Source organism: Astatotilapia calliptera, chromosome 11, assembly GCF_900246225.1.
Source record: "Astatotilapia calliptera chromosome 11, fAstCal1.2, whole genome shotgun sequence".
In the NCBI taxonomy this organism is placed as follows: Eukaryota; Metazoa; Chordata; class Actinopteri; order Cichliformes; family Cichlidae; genus Astatotilapia; species Astatotilapia calliptera.
The window spans coordinates 22,689,768-22,707,686 of NC_039312.1; the positions used below are offsets into that span (position 1 = coordinate 22,689,768).

Genomic DNA, 17,919 nt, shown 5'->3' on the forward strand with positions numbered 1-17,919 from the left:
TTTTTCCTTTCCTTTTTCTTTCTGCCTTGCTTTGCCTCTCTACGCTCAACGCAGATGATGCAGTCACATTTCCTTTTTCGGCAGTTGTTGTTGAGGTTGTCGAGGAGGATATCATAGCTCTCGTCTGAATCTGAATAAACATCTGCGGGGGTGTTGGAAGGATGTTAGTGAATTATGTATCTCAGATGTGGAAAGACTTCTTATCATCGGTTAATAATCTGAACAGGAACCTCCGCCTCCATGTCAGCTTGTTATGATCAATAACTTCACTCAACTCCATCTTTATGACTAATGCCAAACTCCTCAGAGCACAGACGTCCCAGTGTGAAAGATCTCCAACGGTTGTAACCAACTTACCTTCAGTCCGTTCATCAAAGTCCTCATCGCCCTCCTCTGAGGCCACCGAGTAATCGGACTGGTTATCAGACTGATCCTCCTGCCAGTCTAAAGAGACCACAGAGAAATGATGAGATGAGCGAGGAGAAAATACCAAAAAGGACAAAACTCTTCCCCACCAGGTCTGAATCTAACTGATCAACAACGAGATAAAAGTACACATACGAGTACACAATAAAAGTAACTCCTTTCAGAGGTTTAATCACAGGTTAGTAAGAGTTCAACCAGTAGGGGGAGTTACCGTGTTAAAACTGCATTTGAACTACTAGATTACTGCCACTGATTAGCTTTGACTGCTGCAATAAACAAAAAGAAAAGATCCTTCACTGATGTTGTTAATGTTTACACAGCTATATGCAAGTGAAAAGCCTACTGTGGCTCTAACAGCTTTGGTTTTTGGTTTATTTGGGGGCTGAGACAGGAAAAAAAACAGATCATTAAAACAAAACTAGTTCAACTGCTTCTGTGTTTTGCAGTTTGAGGTTTGTTTCTTCAGAATTGTCACTCTCCCAAAATAAGGTCTTAAAATGTGAAGCAGAAGGGTTCGGGAGAGGACGGTAGCTTTGGTGATTTTATCAACAAATCCTAATACACGTTCATGTTATTGCTTTTCCTGGACCTCCAAAATCTACATGAATAGTATGGACTTTTTTTATATATATAATTAATATTAAAACTTAACATATTTGAACAGAACCTTGTTGAAAGCTGCACTTATTACAATTGCCATGGCTTGTTGTTTCCAGCTAATAATGTCCCTGTCTGTCATATATGATCTCTGACAATGGAGTTCACTGAATGGAATAATGTTTGAGAGCAAATAAGCACTGAATGAATGGAATACAGGCAACTGATAATTGATTTCCTCCTCTTATTAATGTTTGCATGTTTTTCTGCAAGTTTCAAGATGTAAAACTATAACATCAAGATTTTGCAGACCTGAGTCATGTGCATGATCTCCCCTTCCCCCTCTATGTCTACACTGCGTTTACACTCAGAAAAAAAGAAAAGAGGTCAGTTCAAAACCAGTGGAGGCCTGTTTTTCCCCACACAGGAAATTAATGATAAAGGTTGCAGAAAAAAGTTGACCCTATGAGCAGAATCTCCCTTCGATAGACTGCACTCCATCTCTCTTCTTATGAGAGCTGGGACAGGCTCCAGTCCAACTCCCAGGACCCTGCGGTTAAATTGGTCGGATGGATGAGGAGAATAAAAAGCAAACAGTCCGTGACAGATGCATTTTCTCATGTCTGTGCAATCAGACATCATACAGACTACACTCAGGAGCTGGCAGGTTAATCTCCACTTAATGGGCGATCACACACAGCTCAGCTGAGTGACGTCTAAGAAATGTTTATCAGCACATGAGTGAAAATGGCTGTTGTGTTGTTTGCTGTGCCCTATCGCACGCTCTGCCTGTGCATCCAGCCCAATCTGCTGCTGCCCCCTACTGTTTTAATGCTAAACCAACGGCTGTACTGCAATAATATTCCCTTTGTGCCATTTTCTAGTCCGAGCAAATTACATCTAGAAAAGGGGCCTTAACTACCTACAATGTGAGTCCGTCTATCCGCCTATTTTGTGTGAACGTATCTCCTAAAGGAAGGCGACACATTTCTGGCTTAGTGAGAGGCCTTATCCTTCTGAAAAAATCGATTTTAAACTGGTCTAAACATTTAAAAATAACATCAACTACCACATTTCTACACCCGAGCACAAACTAAAACAAAACTTCATGCCATAATCTCACTGTCGCTGCTACTATATTACCACCACATCAACACCACACAAACACAAATCCACCACTGGTACTGCACTCCACACACGCACAAGAAGAGGTTGCATTATATATTGTTCTGTACCCTGTCTTATACCTCGGTCCTCCTGGGAGCCATCATTGTAGTTGACTGGCTTTCGAGTTCTTTTGCCTTTGCCCAAATTGCGGGCGAGATCCTCCTGCTGTTGCTCGTAGTGGTGCCGAAGCAGCTTCTCCCAGTAGTCTGGATCAACACTTTCCTCCTGCTTGATCACCTCCCTTTCCACCTCCTCCTCCTTTAAAACATTTTTTTTTAATACAGTGCACATAAAGACTGTTTGTTCGTGCGTAGACTTGGAGTTTGACTACTAAAGATGCTCTAAAAATGACAAAAAACTAAAGCCCGATAGGTAAAGTGATATGCTCATATACGCACATTGTAGCCATGCTAATACTGTACCTCATCATCTTCATCTTTCACCACATACTGTGCCACTTTGAACGAGCTGAGGTATTCGTTCATGCTCTGGAGCTCAGTGTCGTCTGTGGCATCCTGGTTCCTGTCAAGCAAACGGTCAATTGCCTGATCATCGTAGTGGATCACACTGCTGTCATCCTCCTTGTTGTCCCCTGAAAGTAGAATAAGTGGAAAAAGAAGGAAGGATAGGAGGAAGAGAAATTTGAATTTAATGCTCAAAACATCTCTGGCATCCCAGTGGAGAAGTCATAATTCCACCTCTTTCTCTTTGCTTTTACACACAATGCAACTAGTGATGCGCAGAACCAGTCGACTGGATAATTAACCAATAAAACTTTGCTGCTTTCACTACTCTGCACCAGGGATAGTTGTTTAAACTAGTCATTCATATTTTTTTGTATATGCCAGTCAACCCCACTCCCCACCCCCATCTCTGACAGGAAGTTTTAAACAAGTACTGTGGAAAATAACAGATAAGAGACCTGCAAACCAGCAAAGTTCTGCACTATCTTGATCTAGAAAATGAAACAGCTGTGAGCTGAAGAGTAAACTGACATATAACCACTCAACTGGAGCAATGCATAAACCACATTCTGCAGTGTGGACGCTATGGCCTAATTTAGATTTCTGTGGTGAATCTCTGTAGATTCTATGACTTAACCTACGCAAGTGGCCAATATTGATGCTGGTATATATGCTTGTGTGTGGAGTATTATGTGACAGTTACCTGTGGTCATGTCTCGGCTTCTTATATGCGGTGCCAGCCGGCAGAACTAAATAAAATGCTGTGACTTTTTCCCCTCCTCAGTCCTTGCTCTGTGTTGTGTCTGGTTTTTTTTCAAGGGCAAACATATTTAACTTTTTCCACTTCTTTGCACATTCCCATTACGTCTAATCGGATAGTTTCAGCAATCCTCCAGGAATTTGCTGACATTTGTTAGTCCTTTTATCGATCCTATGATTATTATTCCTATTGAGGGGCTCATTGTTATTCTCTCACTGATCAATTTCAAAGCTGCAGTGAAAACATAGCTGTAGATGCACAGGAGTACTGAACAGGTACATCACATCAGGTGACTCTGTAGGCTTTCAGATGGCTTTGCAGATACAACATAACTATAGGATAGATTAACCAGACATACAGAGAAAGAGGCTCCCAGTGCTAAAATTAATATCAGCCCCACTCACCAAACTAAGCGGACAGTGTGTGTGTGTGTGTGTGTGTGTGTGTGTGTGTGTGTGTGTGTGTGTGTGTGTGTGTGTGCGCGCGCCATCTGTCAGAGGCTCAACACTGACTCACCATCTCCAATTTCATCTTTAAACAGTTCTTCAGTTCCAAACTTGAGGATGTCATCAAGCTCCTGCTTGGACATGGAGCCCATCTTAGATCCGAGGCCGGGTCGCACCACCAGGTGGGTGAGCATCATCTTCTTCTTTGCCACCTGGTGGAAGCAAGAAGGTGGAGGTCAAGCTACCAGTCAATATGTGATCATTGCAATTCAACACATTTGCTAAAGTGGTGTTAATTTTCACAGACCTGTGTTATCCTCTCCTCCACAGACGCTTTGGTAACAAAGCGATAAATCATCACTTTCCTGTTCTGGCCAATACGATGAGCTCTGCTGAAGGCCTGTGAAGCACACATGAAACACAGCATAATCACCCCTCAAAATAAACGCTCACACTGGCGCAGATGTGAGGTTAGTCATGTGGTTTGCATACCTGGATGTCATTGTGGGGATTCCAGTCGGAGTCATAGATAATAACAGTATCAGCAGAAGCGAGGTTAATGCCCAAACCACCAGCTCTGGTAGAGAGGAGGAAGGCAAACTGCTGAGCACCAGGAGCTGTTGGAAAGAGGAGCAAAATTAAAATGAGAAAAACAGACATGAACTCTGCTGTCCTGAGAGGCAAAACTGACAAATAGCTAAACACGCCTCACCATTAAAGCGATCAATGGCCTCCTGTCTCAAGTTGCCAGTGACTCCTCCATCAATCCTCTCATATTTGTAACCCTCGTTCTCCAGGAAGTCCTCTAGCAAGTCGAGCATTTTAGTCATCTGGGAGAAAACCAAAACCCTGTGGCCTCCTTCTTTCAGCCGTCTCATCATCTTCTGGAGCAGCATCAGTTTCCCTGAAGACTTGGTCAGGGCAGTGCCTTCATACATGCCATTTGGAAGTTTTGGCGCTTCCTGAAATTAAGGAAGTGATGTCTTAAACAAGTTTAAAAGAAACACGAAAAAACTAAATTAAACTAAATGTATAAAAAAACATACATTGGCAGCTGCTGGAAAGAGGTAGGGGTGGTTACAGCACTTTTTGAGGTCCATCACAACATTGAGCAGAGATACTTGATTTCCTCCTCCACGAGTGTTCAGGGCCTCAAAGTTACGTGTTAAAATGAACTTGTAGTATTTCCTGAAGTACAAAAAGAGAAGCAAAAGAAGCATGAAAAAATAGACTGCAAAGATAAAACAAAGGAAAACATGAGCAGGATTAAAGCTTCAAGGGTGACATGTTATGCTCATGTTGCTGCAAATGGTTCTATATGAAGTTTGTATTATTCACAGTTGAAAATAATATTCATCTATCTTATACTGGGCATTGCTGCAAGCCCTCATTTTAACCTCTACATGAAACAAACAGTTTAAGCTTCCCTCCGAACCACCTTCTGACTGACTGCCGCTTGCAAACAGAAGACAGTTATGAATGTCGAGTTGAGCTTAGTGCCTAAGAGGAGACCATCTTATGATGTGTTCAAATCAAAAACCAAGCCTGTTGCACAATTCCATACAAGGTTTTATGCAAAGACTATGGATTGTTTCCACATTGCAAAGAATACATGTTACTGTCAATCTAATTGCAGCTATCAGTAGTATTTATTACATTTACTCCTTCTCCTCCAACTCATAGCAAATATTTGTGGGTTTCCAAAACCATCAGACAGAATCTGTGACCAGCACAAGGGGAAACTTTGCTTTGTCTTTTCTTTGACCACAACATTAGGAATATCCCCTTTCACTGTCGACAGCAGAAAAACTGTCTGAGCTGTTTGAAGTCTGAGCTTCAGGCTCACAGGTATAACTCTGCCATACTCTGGGCACATTATTTGAAACTATGGCATGTTTAATTCAATTAATTTTAATTTTATTTATATACTGCCAAATTAACAACTGTCACCTCAAGGTGCTTTATATTGTAAGGTAAAGACCCTACAACAATACAGAGAAAACTCCAACAATCAATGAGCCTTTATGAGCAAGCACTTGGCGACAGTGGGAAAGAAAAACTTCCTTTTTTCATTTTTCCAAACATATATTTGCAGCTACTGCAAAATTTTTTATTGCTTACTTTTGCATGGAGCTCAGCTCCACTCGAACAATGAGCTCGGTCTTTGAAGGCATGTGTTTAAATACATCAGCCTTCAGCCTCCTGAGCATGTGTGGTCCCAGCATGTCATGGAGCTTCTTGATCTGGTCCTCTTTTGCGATGTCCGCAAACTCTTCCAGAAACCCTTCGAGATTACTGCATGAAAAAAAAAATTAAAAAGCCACATGAATCACAGTGGATGTCATCACTGTATCTGCAGTACAGCTACATCTGCTGTAGCCCTGCGCTGTGTGCAGGTACTGACTTGAATCTCTCTGGGGTTAAAAAGTTCAGCAAATGGAAGAGCTCCTCCAGGTTGTTCTGAAGTGGAGTGCCTGTAAGCAGCAGCTTGTGTTGCAGCGGGTAGTTGTTCAACACTCTGAAGAACTGAGAGAAAGACAGAAAACATACAGTACAAACCTGGGCACTGGAGCCAAGAAAATTACACCACTAAACTGTTATGTCCAGCATTGTGTGTCCAGTGATGAAGGGTCACCAACATACTTTGGTTTTTGTAAAAGAAAAAGAAAAGAAAAAAAGCCTTTGTTGTTACCTTGGACTGGTTGTTCTTCAGTCTGTGTGCCTCATCTACAACCAGACATGCCCATTCAATGGAGCCCAGCACAGCCTGGTCAATGGTGATCAATTCATAGGATGTCAGCAGAACATGGAACTTGACTGGTGAGTCTTTCTGTAATATGCAGAAAAAAGTGCTTTTTAGTTAAGCTGCAAAACTGGGAAATAAGTGGAAACGATTACAAATATTACAGCTGCAAGTGCTGCAACTAAAGCTGGCTCTGACTGGCTGATCCCAGAATGCCTACAATGCCCACAATGCCTTCCGAATCATTAAAACTCACCTCTTTTCATTGGCTTTTAGAAAGGTTTAATTTATTTGTTTTATATATTTTTATTTTATTTTTATCAGCGAGGTGTTATTACGAAATTGTGTTCTATTGTATTTTTATCTGTATTTACTGTACAGCACTTTGGTCAGCCTTGGTTGTTTTTAAATGTGCTCTATAAATAAACTTGACTTGACTTGACATGTGACAACCCCCTTGGCTTTTGTACTTGCACTTCGCTGTTCCACTTGAACAATGTATTGTTGTTGCAGTTAGCAATTAACCTATCGTTCACTCAAAAGGCGTGATGGGTGCTTCGACTTACGAAAAGTTTCGACTTACGAAAGACCCTCGGGAACAAATTAATTTCATAAGTCGGGGTTCCACTGTACTTCAAAGCCACTACACTCTGAAATAGCAGTTTGTTTTTTTTTACTTACCTTCATCTTGGACGCCTTTTTTCCTCCTCTGATGGCGTTTCCCTCAAAGGAGAACTCATTCTCTCTAATAACAGCCCTGCTGTCTTTATCCCCTATATAGGTGACCACATACATGTCAGGAGCCCACATCTCAAACTCCCTCTCCCAGTTAATGATGGTGGACAGAGGAGCGCTGACAAGGAAGGGGCCTTTGGAGTGACCCTGTACCAATGGAGAACAGAGTTAGAATACATTAACATGCAAAGATGATTCATAATTTAATATCAGATAAATTACACAACTGCATTTGTCTTGCCCTGCCTTTAGGATCGAGCTCCTTACTTGGAATTCATCCCCTTTAATGGGCAGAGTTACTGTGTGTCACATGTCTGCAACCCCAACCACTAACACTGACTGACAGGGGAGGGCAGACTGGACAAAACAGCGTCAGTTAGCATATACAAGTCTTACTAAAGATAAAACAGTACAGCATTAGCCTTATAAATCAAATATTATCAGGTACTGTGTTGTACTTTTAACTGTTAAAACAAGCTTAATGCATTCATATTTATAAAATAAACAGCCCCTTACCTCCTTGTACAATGAGTAGAGGAAGACAGCTGTCTGAACGGTCTTGCCCAAACCCATCTCGTCAGCCAGGATTGTGTCAGTGGCTTGAGCCCAAGAAAACCTGAGCCAGTTCAAACCTTCCAGCTGGTAGGGATGCAGAGTTCCTCCTGTGCTGTCCAGATAGTCAGGCTGACGGTCAAACTTGATGGTGGGCTGGAAAGGAAAAAATAAAATTGCTGACCCGATCTGAGGAGCGAGCTTTTACACGGTCATCAATAATCCATCAGAATAAAGCAATTTAAGAAAAAGGTTGTATTTTGGTGCACGTACATCTACAACTGGATTAGCAGGCGGTCGCTCTGCCTTCTTCACTTTGACTGTCTTTTTCAGCTTCTTGCCAGGTCTGCCTTCCTCACCCATCATCAACTCTCTGATACACAGAGTAGGAAAAAAAAAAGGTAAGACTGACTAATTTATTCACTGTTTTTTAATGTAAACAGGAAAAAAAAGACATCAAACTGCCACAAATATCTCTATATGGCACCTAATTTACGTCCTAGAAAAGGAGTAGAATTAATTTTACAATTATTTGATCTTACCCTACTTTAAGATATCAACAGTCCTTGCACAACCTGAGCAAACAGCTTCTGACACTTAGTACACTACTGCATACCTGTGATTCCAGTAAGTCTGTTTGTAGGGGTCATACTCTGGAATGTCCATGTCTTCACTCTCCCAGGTGGACTGATCATATGGCAGATCTCTCCACTTGATCAGGTAATGCACATTATTCTTTTTATCAACACTATCAGGATAAAACAGACAGAAGATATTCTGTTGTGATAAAATGGTATACCTAAATGCTTCTGTTAAAGTGTTTCTTTTACAAGGTGACATTATAAGACACTGGCTTCAAGATACTTCAATATGTGGAATCGATCCCTCTCATTCACTCTTCCTCTTATATTTCCTCTTACTACTCCAAACTTGGATACTTTGTCACCCTAACCCTTTATTGACAAAATAACCACAAAGAAACAACCAAACACCTAGTGACAAACATTCAGCATTACTCCTGCACAAGCATAAGCAACTGTGCACTGTGAATCGACACTGTGCACTGTGTTGTCATTGTGGTTTGTTATCACAAGTAGACAAAGGCCGTACACAGCATGAGGAAAAAACAAATGAGAAAGGCATTGTGTTCTACTCTGAGTCCATGTTATGCATGCACATACAGTGGGGCAAAAAAGTATTTAGTCAGCCACCGATTGTGCAAGTTCCCCCACTTAAAATGATGACAGAGGTCAGTAATTTGCACCAGAGGTACACTTCAACTGTGAGAGACAGAATGTGAAAAAAAAATCCATGAATTCACATGGTAGGATTTGTAAAGAATTTATTCGTAAATCAGGGTGGAAAATAAGTATTTGGTCAATAACAAAAATACAACTCAATACTTTGTAACATAACCTTTGTTGGCAATAACAGAGGTCAAACATTTACTATAGGTCTTTACCAGGTTTGCACACACAGTAGCTGGTATTTTGGCCCATTCCTCCATGCAGATCTTCTCGAGAGCAGTGATGTTTTGGGGCTGTCGCCGAGCAACACTGACTTTCAACTCCCGCCACAGATTTTCTATGGGGTTGAGGTCTGGAGACTGGCTAGGCCACTCCAGGACTTTCAAATGCTTCTTACGGAGCCACTCCTTTGTTGCCCGGGCGGTGTGTTTTGGATCATTGTCATGTTGGAAGACCCAGCCTCGTTTCATCTTCAAAGTTCTCACTGATGGAAGGAGGTTTTGGCTCAAAATCTCACGATACATGGCCCCATTCATTCTGTCCTTAACACGGATCAGTCGTCCTGTCCCCTTGGCAGAAAAACAGCCCCATAGCATGATGTTTCCACCCCCATGCTTCACAGTAGGTATGGTGTTCTTGGGATGCAACTCAGTGTTCTTCTTCCTCCAAACACGACGAGTTGAGTTTATACCAAAAAGTTCTACTTTGGTTTCATCTGACCACATGACATTCTCCCAATCCTCTGCTGTATCATCCATGTGCTCTCTGGCAAACTTCAGACGGGCCTGGACATGCACTGGCTTCAGCAGCGGAACACGTCTGGCACTGCGGGATTTGATTCCCTGCCGTTGTAGTGTGTTACTGATGGTGACCTTTGTTACTTTGGTCCCAGCTCTCTGCAGGTCATTCACCAGGTCCCCCCGTGTGGTTCTGGGATCTTTGCTCACCGTTCTCATGATCATTTTGACCCCACGGGATGAGATCTTGCGTGGAGCCCCAGATCGAGGGAGATTATCAGTGGCCTTATATGTCTTCCATTTTCTGATGGTTGCTCCCACAGTTGATTTTTTCACACCAAGCTGCTTGCCTATTGTAGATTCACTCTTCCCAGTCTGGTGCAGGTCTACAATACTTTTCCTGGTGTCCTTCGAAAGCTCTTTGGTCTTGGCCATGGTGGAGTTTGGAGTCTGACTGTTTGAGGCTGTGGACAGGTGTCTTTTATACAGATGATGAGTTCAAACAGGTGCCATTCATACAGGTAACGAGTGGGGGACAGAAAAGCTTCTTACAGAAGACGTTACAGGTCTGTGAGAGCCAGAGATTTTCCTTGTTTGAGGTGACCAAATACTTATTTTCCACCCTGATTTACGAATAAATTCTTTACAAATCCTACCATGTGGATTCATGGATTTCCTTTTCACATTCTGTCTCTCACAGTTGAAGTGTACCTCTGGTGCAAATTACTGACCTCTGTCATCATTTTAAGTGGGGGAACTTGCACAATCGGTGGCTGACTAAATACTTTTTTGCCCCACTGTATAGCACGAGAGCGGCTGTCGTCTTCACCTTATGTGCACAGTGATGCTGTATTTATAGAATAATGTTCATTAAACATTAATGTTTTACTTTGAACTGAACTCCTTCCTGACACTCCACACACACAAAGCATACAGAATACAAATGATATGCATGCATTAAAACAGCAATGCTAATTCAGTTTGAGGTCTCCACTCAGCAAACTGTATTTACTTTGTTAACTTACTTTTATTGTTTCTTGCTTCGAAACCTGCTTAGTGTTCTTGTTTCATTTGTATCCTACCTGTGGTTAAGGACGCGGTGGATCATCAGCCACTCCATCTTAACTCCATAGCGGCTAAACTCCTCCTCCATGTGGACAAAGAGTGGATCTTTGTTCTTCCTCTTCGTGCTTTTGTCATCGTCACCCTCGCCTCCAAAGTCAGCAGGCGGCGGTTCATCCATGTCAGTCTTCCTTTGGTAGTTGCGGAACATCACTTGGCAGTTCAGCTCCAACTGGGCGAGAGTAAACAAGGGGGTGTCATGTGCTGAGTATGTTACAAAAAGGAAAAAATAAAACCTCATTCTCATCTACAGGTGGATGCAATGGTAGTACCTGTAGCTCCTGCACCCAGGAGCAGTGCCAGTACGACATGTTGCACCACTTGACAAAGAACTCCCTCTCTCTACGGCCTGCCAGAGGTGGTGGGTCAGGAGCATCAGCAGGCAGATCAGCAGGCCGGGGTACGGGCATAGGGGCTGGTGCTTCTCCCCAGCGCCATGTTAAAACCTTCTGCACTTTTCCCTTCATCGGTGGACACTGTGAGAAAGTGTGGATGGCAGAGGAAATTGTTATCTAAAATGCTGCAGGTAAACTTATGCACATCAAGAGAAAAGGCTCTTTATCTCCAGTGCAACTTGGAATTTGTAATCCACATGCACGCCCACGTGAGCACGCGCAGTCTCGTATGCACCAGTGCTCAGTGCTCACCTTGCAGCGGGGGCAGATCCATTCTCCATTGGGGATCTCGGGGAGAGGAGGGTTGAGGCAGTGGATGTGGTAGGAGGAGGGGCAGGTGTCACAGCAAAGCAGCTCTCCCCCGTCCTTACACACACGGCAGAACTCAATGTGGTGGTCGTCTTCCTCCTCCATCCCTTCATCCCTCCTGTCGTCATCGTCCTCACCTTCGGCCTCGGACAGATCATCCCTGGCTTCCCACTGGATTCCCTCCTTCTCCTGGTGGCAGAATTACAGACAGAAGGAGGAGGTGTGCACGCGGGGGAAGAGGAAGGGGGGTTGGGGGGTGAGGGCAGACAGGCAGGGAAGGTATGCGGAACGAAGTGAAAGAAAAAAAGGGAGGGGTGTGTGTATGCGTGGGGGGGATTGAAGAGCGCCGAGGGGTGGGGAGGGAGGGTGGTGTGCATTGCGTGCGTGTGGAGCAGTCAGAGGAAGGGAGGGAGGCAGGCAGGGGAGGGCCGAGAAGAGGAAATGGAGGATGGGTGAGATGTGTGGTGGGGAGCAGGAGAGGATTGACGGGAACATGAGCAAAATGGTTGTTGGGGTGGGGGGAGAAAGGGACAAAGAGAAATGGAGAACACTACAGTCAACCCTGCTGCCAGTGCAACTTCCACACAAAATATTTTAACATCCATGTTTCATGCAATTTTTGCCCTCCTGATTCAAACTTTGAAAATCAGGCGCATTTGCTCTAACAGTCTGCCGTGCACATCTCTCAGAGGATTCAGGGTTCCAGTACTCACACAGTGCGGGCAGCTCCACTTGCCCTCAGGTGCCTTCTCCATGTCAGGGTCCAGACAGACCATGTGATAAGCCCTCGGACAGGTGTCACACAAAATGATCTCTCCTCCCTGCTGACACACCTCACAGTAATCCTGGTGGTCTGTCTCATAGCCGTCACCATCTTCTGTCTCGACTGAGAAAAGACAGAAAAGTAGCAGGAAAAAATAGGTATCAGCCTTCACTTCAGCCTTGACTTTGCTCTTGTTAAACAAGCCACCTACATTACACACATTTCTTTTCTTCATGGAAATGCTGATATAATATCACACTTTTATTTCAGTATGTTTCCAACCTTTTTTCTTTTTCTTTGCACTTTTGGGCTTCTTCTTAGGACGACTGCTGCGGCTGGAGCCATCTGACACTGAGAAGCTCCCATCATCAAAGTCGCTGTCAACATCAGGTTCGTCCTCATCGCTCTAATGAAGTCAACAAGCGAAGGGAAAAGATTGATATGAGTACCTTGTTTAATTTCATCACATCATCAGTATTTGGATCCCAGTGATTAAATATGCAGAAATAAAGTCACTGTGTGCCAATTTTAATAACTCACAGAGGAGCGCTTCCTCTTGCTGTTGAGGCCTCCAAGTTTAATTTTGAGTGGAGCCACCTTCTTAGGTTTTGGTTTCGGTGGAGGCTTAGATGTGGGCTTCGACCTCCTACGAGCATTGGGACCTCAAGAGAAGAGAAGATATAAATTTATTTAAAACAGCCAAAATCTTAATTCTGTATACACTTCATAAAGTCATAAACTCTGTCCTATTTTACCTTTGCCCTCTTTGGTCTTGGCCTTGCGGAGAGGAGGTGCTGGGGCTGCTGGGGGTGCAGTAGGCGCTGGAGCAGCAGCAGGAGTTGAAACAGGTGGAGTCAATGTAGCAGGAGCGGTATCTGCCCCGCTCTCTGTCCCTGCCACCACCATGTTCTCCACAGCTGTCGCCACATTGGCAGCTGCCAGGGCTGCATTAGCAGTGGCACAACCCTGCGGGGACACAAAAGCACACAGTGAGAACCTCTGCTCTCTAGAAGTGTATAGTATAACAGAAGAACAAAAGGCCTCAATATTTAATACCTTCAGAGGGTTGTTTGTACTGAATTCACGCCACTTGGCCATCATTAAAGTCATCATCTTGGACACAGCAATTTTGGGGTTCTTAGCTGCAATTAATGGCCTAAAAACACAAAGTGGGCAAAACTTTTATACTGTTACATAAATATTTATGCACAAATCTGTAGTCACAGAGTAGATGCAGACTTTACTGTCAAAGCCTAATAATGATGAGGGTGTCTTCACCTGACAAACTGACTGAAGGCCTTGTAGTTGGTGAGGGAGCTGTAGTCTTCCTGAGTAAAGACGTGGTCAATGTCTTTCATACCCCAGGCTTCCAGCAGCTGGGTGGAGCTTTTCGGCTGAGGTGGGAGGAGAGAGTCGAAAAGGACAACGAGGAAGGTTAATGTCACACGTCAGCCCTGCAGTAAGTAAACAAAGTCTGCATGAGGGCCTGAATTAAACTCTACCTGGCAATCATCGTCATCGTCCTCATCATCTTCTGGCTCTGGTTCTTTACGTTTGCTCTTTGAGCTGGACGAGCCTCCTTTCTCTGCCGCCGCACCTCCCTTCTTCTTGTCTTTGGCGGAGCTGGACCGTTTCTTCTTTTTCCTCCCTGGTGCATAATCACTTCCTTCACTCTCTGACCGCATACCTCCCTCATCAGCATCCCTCTCTGCTGCCTCCACTCCAAGCAGGTGCTCTGGGGAGCTGACTGGCAACTCCTGTAAGATAAAGAACCACACTGCTGGGTTTTATGTATAACACAGAAATTAGACGCTAAAATGACATCTTTCTTTGTCTTGTTTCTTGTAAAGGTCCTGGCACTCTATTAGGCTTGGGGAATGAAAAGACACTGGGCTGTCATTCACAGCGCTGCTATGGTCAACATATGACTCATCACTAATTTCAGAAGAAGCAAAAACAGTCAGTTGCTTCATCTATTGTTCAGTTGACACAGAACGGGTCTTTTTATTTATTTTTCAGCAAAAATGCTAAATATTTCCTGATTTTAATATTTGTTTTCCCCGTTTTATGTGAGTGGTAATTAAATATATATTGTAGACAATGTGTTTTAAATGCACTGACCTGGCCTATGGAAAATTATACATTTGCTAGTAATTGGTTCATTATACATTAATTGATTTGACCTCTTCTTCGTTCAGCTGCTCTCTTTAAGGGCCACTACAGTGGATCACCTGCCTCCATCTCACCCTATCCCTCCCTATTACCCTCCTCTGTCACAACAAACCCTCCTTTACTGCATCCATGAATCTTCTCTGAGGTCTTACTCTTTTTCTCCTGCCTGCCATCTCCATCTTTAACATCCTTTTCCCAATACATTCACTATCCCTCCTCTGCACTTATCCTAACCATTTCAGCCTTGCCTCTCTTACTCTGTCTCCACAACTGCTTAAATTTATAATAAAAGTGCTACACCCTTATTTCAGGGTATTTGGGTCTTGGTTTCCCATCTCATGAAATCACTGTTTGCAACACATCCACCTATAGTTAAGTTGATTTTGTTTAGATTTTTACTTGTTCAGCTCCTGTATGTTAATTAATTTTCCTATTAAAACTTAAATCCTTTCTTTGAGTGCCTTATTTAGCTATTTTGTTTTCCATATTGCATTTTACCAAGCGATTATACTTTACTACTTTATTTAAACCTAGGCTGCACTTTCCTATTGAATCTTGTCAACTTTTTCCAAATAAAATCGACACTATTTTGTATTAAATACACCCTACATCCATGCAGGTTTTTTCACAACTTCGCAGAAAGAATTACTTTTGGTTGTTTTATGCATGTGCAGTAAAATCAAGAGCAGAACAGCATCTGTTGTGCTGACAGAAATGTTTACAGAGACAAATCTGTCACAATCTTTAAAAAAATGAAAAGAAAAGAGGATTCCCTCAGTCACAGGCTTAAACTTTGTGCAACTCACCTCTCGGATCGGTCTCTGCCGCTTGCTGCTCCTATTCTCTCGGCTGCTCTTCTTGGCTTTCTTCTTCTTCTTGGACTTTGGTACCTCTTCTACGTCAGACACAGCATCCTCCGGCTCGTCCTCATCTGCCGGCGACACGCTTTCATTAGAGACACAGTGCATGCACACGCGCACACACACACACACACACACACGGACAGGAGCACCACCGCTGCAGGCCGAACGGAGAAAACAGGAGACCGCGCACTGGCACGACTGGCACACGTCCGTGCACGCACGCAGACACACACAAGGCGAAAGCCACAAAAGCGCAGGTTGAAACTTGTCCGTTTTCTGTGTTTGAAACTTTGACAGCTCACGCCCACGCTCGCGGAGGGACCCGCGAAAGAAGAAGGGGGCCGAAGAGGAAAAGGAGAAACTCTAAACACTTGCTTGCCAAGTTAGCTAACTAATCTATCATGGCGAGTGACGGACGGCCCGGGCAGACTACTCACGGCTAGCTGAAGCTAACATTAGCATCGCGTTGAAGGCGAGCTCAAGTTACGGAGATGGACCTTCTTCTTCGGAGGCTAAAAAAAATAAATAAATAACAGGCGAGCTTACCGTGAATTAGTGAGTGCTCGTCCGCGGTCCCAAAGTCTTCCCTCTCATCCTCGCTGCACGACATTTTCCCCTGCGTTTTAATTTTATTTCTTGCTGGTCGAATTAATCCCTCCTAAACCTTGCTCCTCGGTCGGCGAGGGAGGAGGGAAAATGACGTGGGACTGGTGGAGAATGAACCGGGGGTGTCCAGGAAGGGAGGGGGTAGTGGTGGTGGTGGTGGGTGCTGGAGAGAAAAATATATATAATAATAATAGCAATAAATGGCATCGGAGGGTAGCTAAGCCTTGCCCGTTTCCTATTATTTACACAGCATCTAATTGTCCACCTGCCTGCTCAAACAAGTTGGATAACTTCATTATCTGTGACATTTATCGGCTGTTGATTTCCAGGTATATTTTTACAATGAACTTCAGCGTGGCATCCGTGGTCACTTCAAATGCACACCGTGAAATCGGACTGTTGAGTTAAAGCGTTGTATGAGAGCAAAGTTGAAGCATTACGAAGCCAATCTCCTAACATTAGAAACTTACAGTAGTGTGCTTGTAGTCCCGGCTCGAGGTGTGCTCTCCCCCCCTCCCCTCTTCCTCTCTCTCTGTCGGTGCGAGAATTGCCACAAATCAGCCTGTTTGTGTGGCAAGGTTCATTCATTAAGTCCGACTAAACGGGTGATGAGGGAAATTCAAAAAACGAGCCGTCAACGACCCCAAAACACGCTGCTCCGTCCCCCTCTTCGCTCTCTCCCCAGCCCTTACAGGCAGCGCTTAGCTAACATCCTCACAAACACACAAAGGGGGCAGACATCCCATAATAATCTCCCCCCCCTCCCACACTCACACAGGACTCTGCATAGTTACCTCGCAACGGACAGACCATAATACTCAAGCCTGTCCCCACCCCCCACCCCTCCACCACCACGCGCGCGCCCGCACGCACACTTCCACACGCACCATGCTCACTGCATGCACTCACACTCCTTCCCCTCTCCACTGGCAGTCCCAGCCCCCTTAGCAACCCCGTTGTCATGGTGACACCCCCCCCCCACTCCCTGACAGACCATAATACTCAAGCAGTAGCAGTATACATCCCATAATATACAACTCCTAAAAAGACAAGAAAGAGAACAAAAAAACACTATTGAGCTGGGTCTCCAGGGGAGCGCAAGTCCAATGGTGACAGACCATAATACTCACAGAGCATCCACCTGGTAGTGAGCAGGACTACAAGAAGAAGTCATTTAGCCTTCACTCTTTCCTTTGGATCCATACAGGTAGGCAGCATGCCGACTGTGTTCGGGTCAAACAGGCCTGCTGAGCAGGAAGTGCTGCAGATCTCTGGGCCCCCTGTTCCTGTGGTATCAACACAGGTGGAGAGTACCCAGGGCCACCCCAGTGACAGATAAGACTGCCATCAGTTCCTCCAGGATTATCTCCTCCATCCACATCACAAACCAGTAGTTATGTACCAGCACAGCAAGGGTTAGAAAGTAATTCCTTCATTAAAAAAAATAAACAAATATTCCCTCCTTAAGTTGAATTTGTGACTTTTACAAAACTTTTTGAGAAGTTTTGTTAAAGTGTATCAACACCCACCCACTAGATCCTCACCTCCACCCTCTGAATATTTGCAGAAATAATGAAAGCCATGATATCCAAGTTTTATAATCTGTTTGTGTTTAGAGAGTGGATTATAGTGTTAATAGTGCTAGTTACATATGTTGCTAAATGCAACTTATGTAACTACCCCTAAAGTAAATGACTGTACTATAAATATAACAGACATATGTTTTAAATGTACAGAGTCCAAAGTAACATTACTTCACTGTGTGAGACTTTACAGGAGGATTAATATATTTTGTGACGAGCTCAGAAAGACACA

At 43.9% G+C, this 17,919-nt stretch overlaps 1 protein-coding gene across 3 annotated transcripts in view; it reads right to left on the reverse strand.

Moving 5' to 3' along the window:
- chd4b (chromodomain helicase DNA binding protein 4b) overlaps window positions 1-16,867 on the reverse strand; it is a 25,155-nt gene extending 8,288 nt beyond the window's left edge. Inside the window, exons 1-28 of one of the 3 annotated variants that reach the window (XM_026183937.1) lie at window positions 16,575-16,866; window positions 16,045-16,267; window positions 15,442-15,566; window positions 13,966-14,220; window positions 13,742-13,857; window positions 13,520-13,619; window positions 13,219-13,429; window positions 13,004-13,125; window positions 12,746-12,869; window positions 12,414-12,586; window positions 11,644-11,889; window positions 11,269-11,472; window positions 10,957-11,168; window positions 8,507-8,638; window positions 8,164-8,263; window positions 7,855-8,046; window positions 7,285-7,485; window positions 6,553-6,690; window positions 6,265-6,386; window positions 5,982-6,155; window positions 4,907-5,048; window positions 4,573-4,822; window positions 4,353-4,477; window positions 4,168-4,260; window positions 3,931-4,072; window positions 2,613-2,782; window positions 2,271-2,448; window positions 358-444 (exon numbers count right to left, since the gene is read on the reverse strand). In XM_026183937.1, the coding sequence (XP_026039722.1) occupies window positions 358-444; window positions 2,271-2,448; window positions 2,613-2,782; window positions 3,931-4,072; window positions 4,168-4,260; window positions 4,353-4,477; window positions 4,573-4,822; window positions 4,907-5,048; window positions 5,982-6,155; window positions 6,265-6,386; window positions 6,553-6,690; window positions 7,285-7,485; window positions 7,855-8,046; window positions 8,164-8,263; window positions 8,507-8,638; window positions 10,957-11,168; window positions 11,269-11,472; window positions 11,644-11,889; window positions 12,414-12,586; window positions 12,746-12,869; window positions 13,004-13,125; window positions 13,219-13,429; window positions 13,520-13,619; window positions 13,742-13,857; window positions 13,966-14,220; window positions 15,442-15,566; window positions 16,045-16,108 (4,198 nt within the window). In that variant the 5' untranslated portion in view covers window positions 16,109-16,267; window positions 16,575-16,866. Of the gene's footprint in view, window positions 1-357; window positions 445-2,258; window positions 2,449-2,612; window positions 2,783-3,930; window positions 4,073-4,167; window positions 4,261-4,352; window positions 4,478-4,572; window positions 4,823-4,906; window positions 5,049-5,981; window positions 6,156-6,264; window positions 6,387-6,552; window positions 6,691-7,284; window positions 7,486-7,854; window positions 8,047-8,163; window positions 8,264-8,506; window positions 8,639-10,956; window positions 11,169-11,268; window positions 11,473-11,643; window positions 11,890-12,413; window positions 12,587-12,745; window positions 12,870-13,003; window positions 13,126-13,218; window positions 13,430-13,519; window positions 13,620-13,741; window positions 13,858-13,965; window positions 14,221-15,441; window positions 15,567-16,044; window positions 16,268-16,574 lie in introns of all 3 variants that reach the window. The other 2 variants (XM_026183936.1, XM_026183938.1) reach the window with 2 other exon arrangements.
- Between the last annotated feature and the right edge of the window lie 1,052 nt (window positions 16,868-17,919).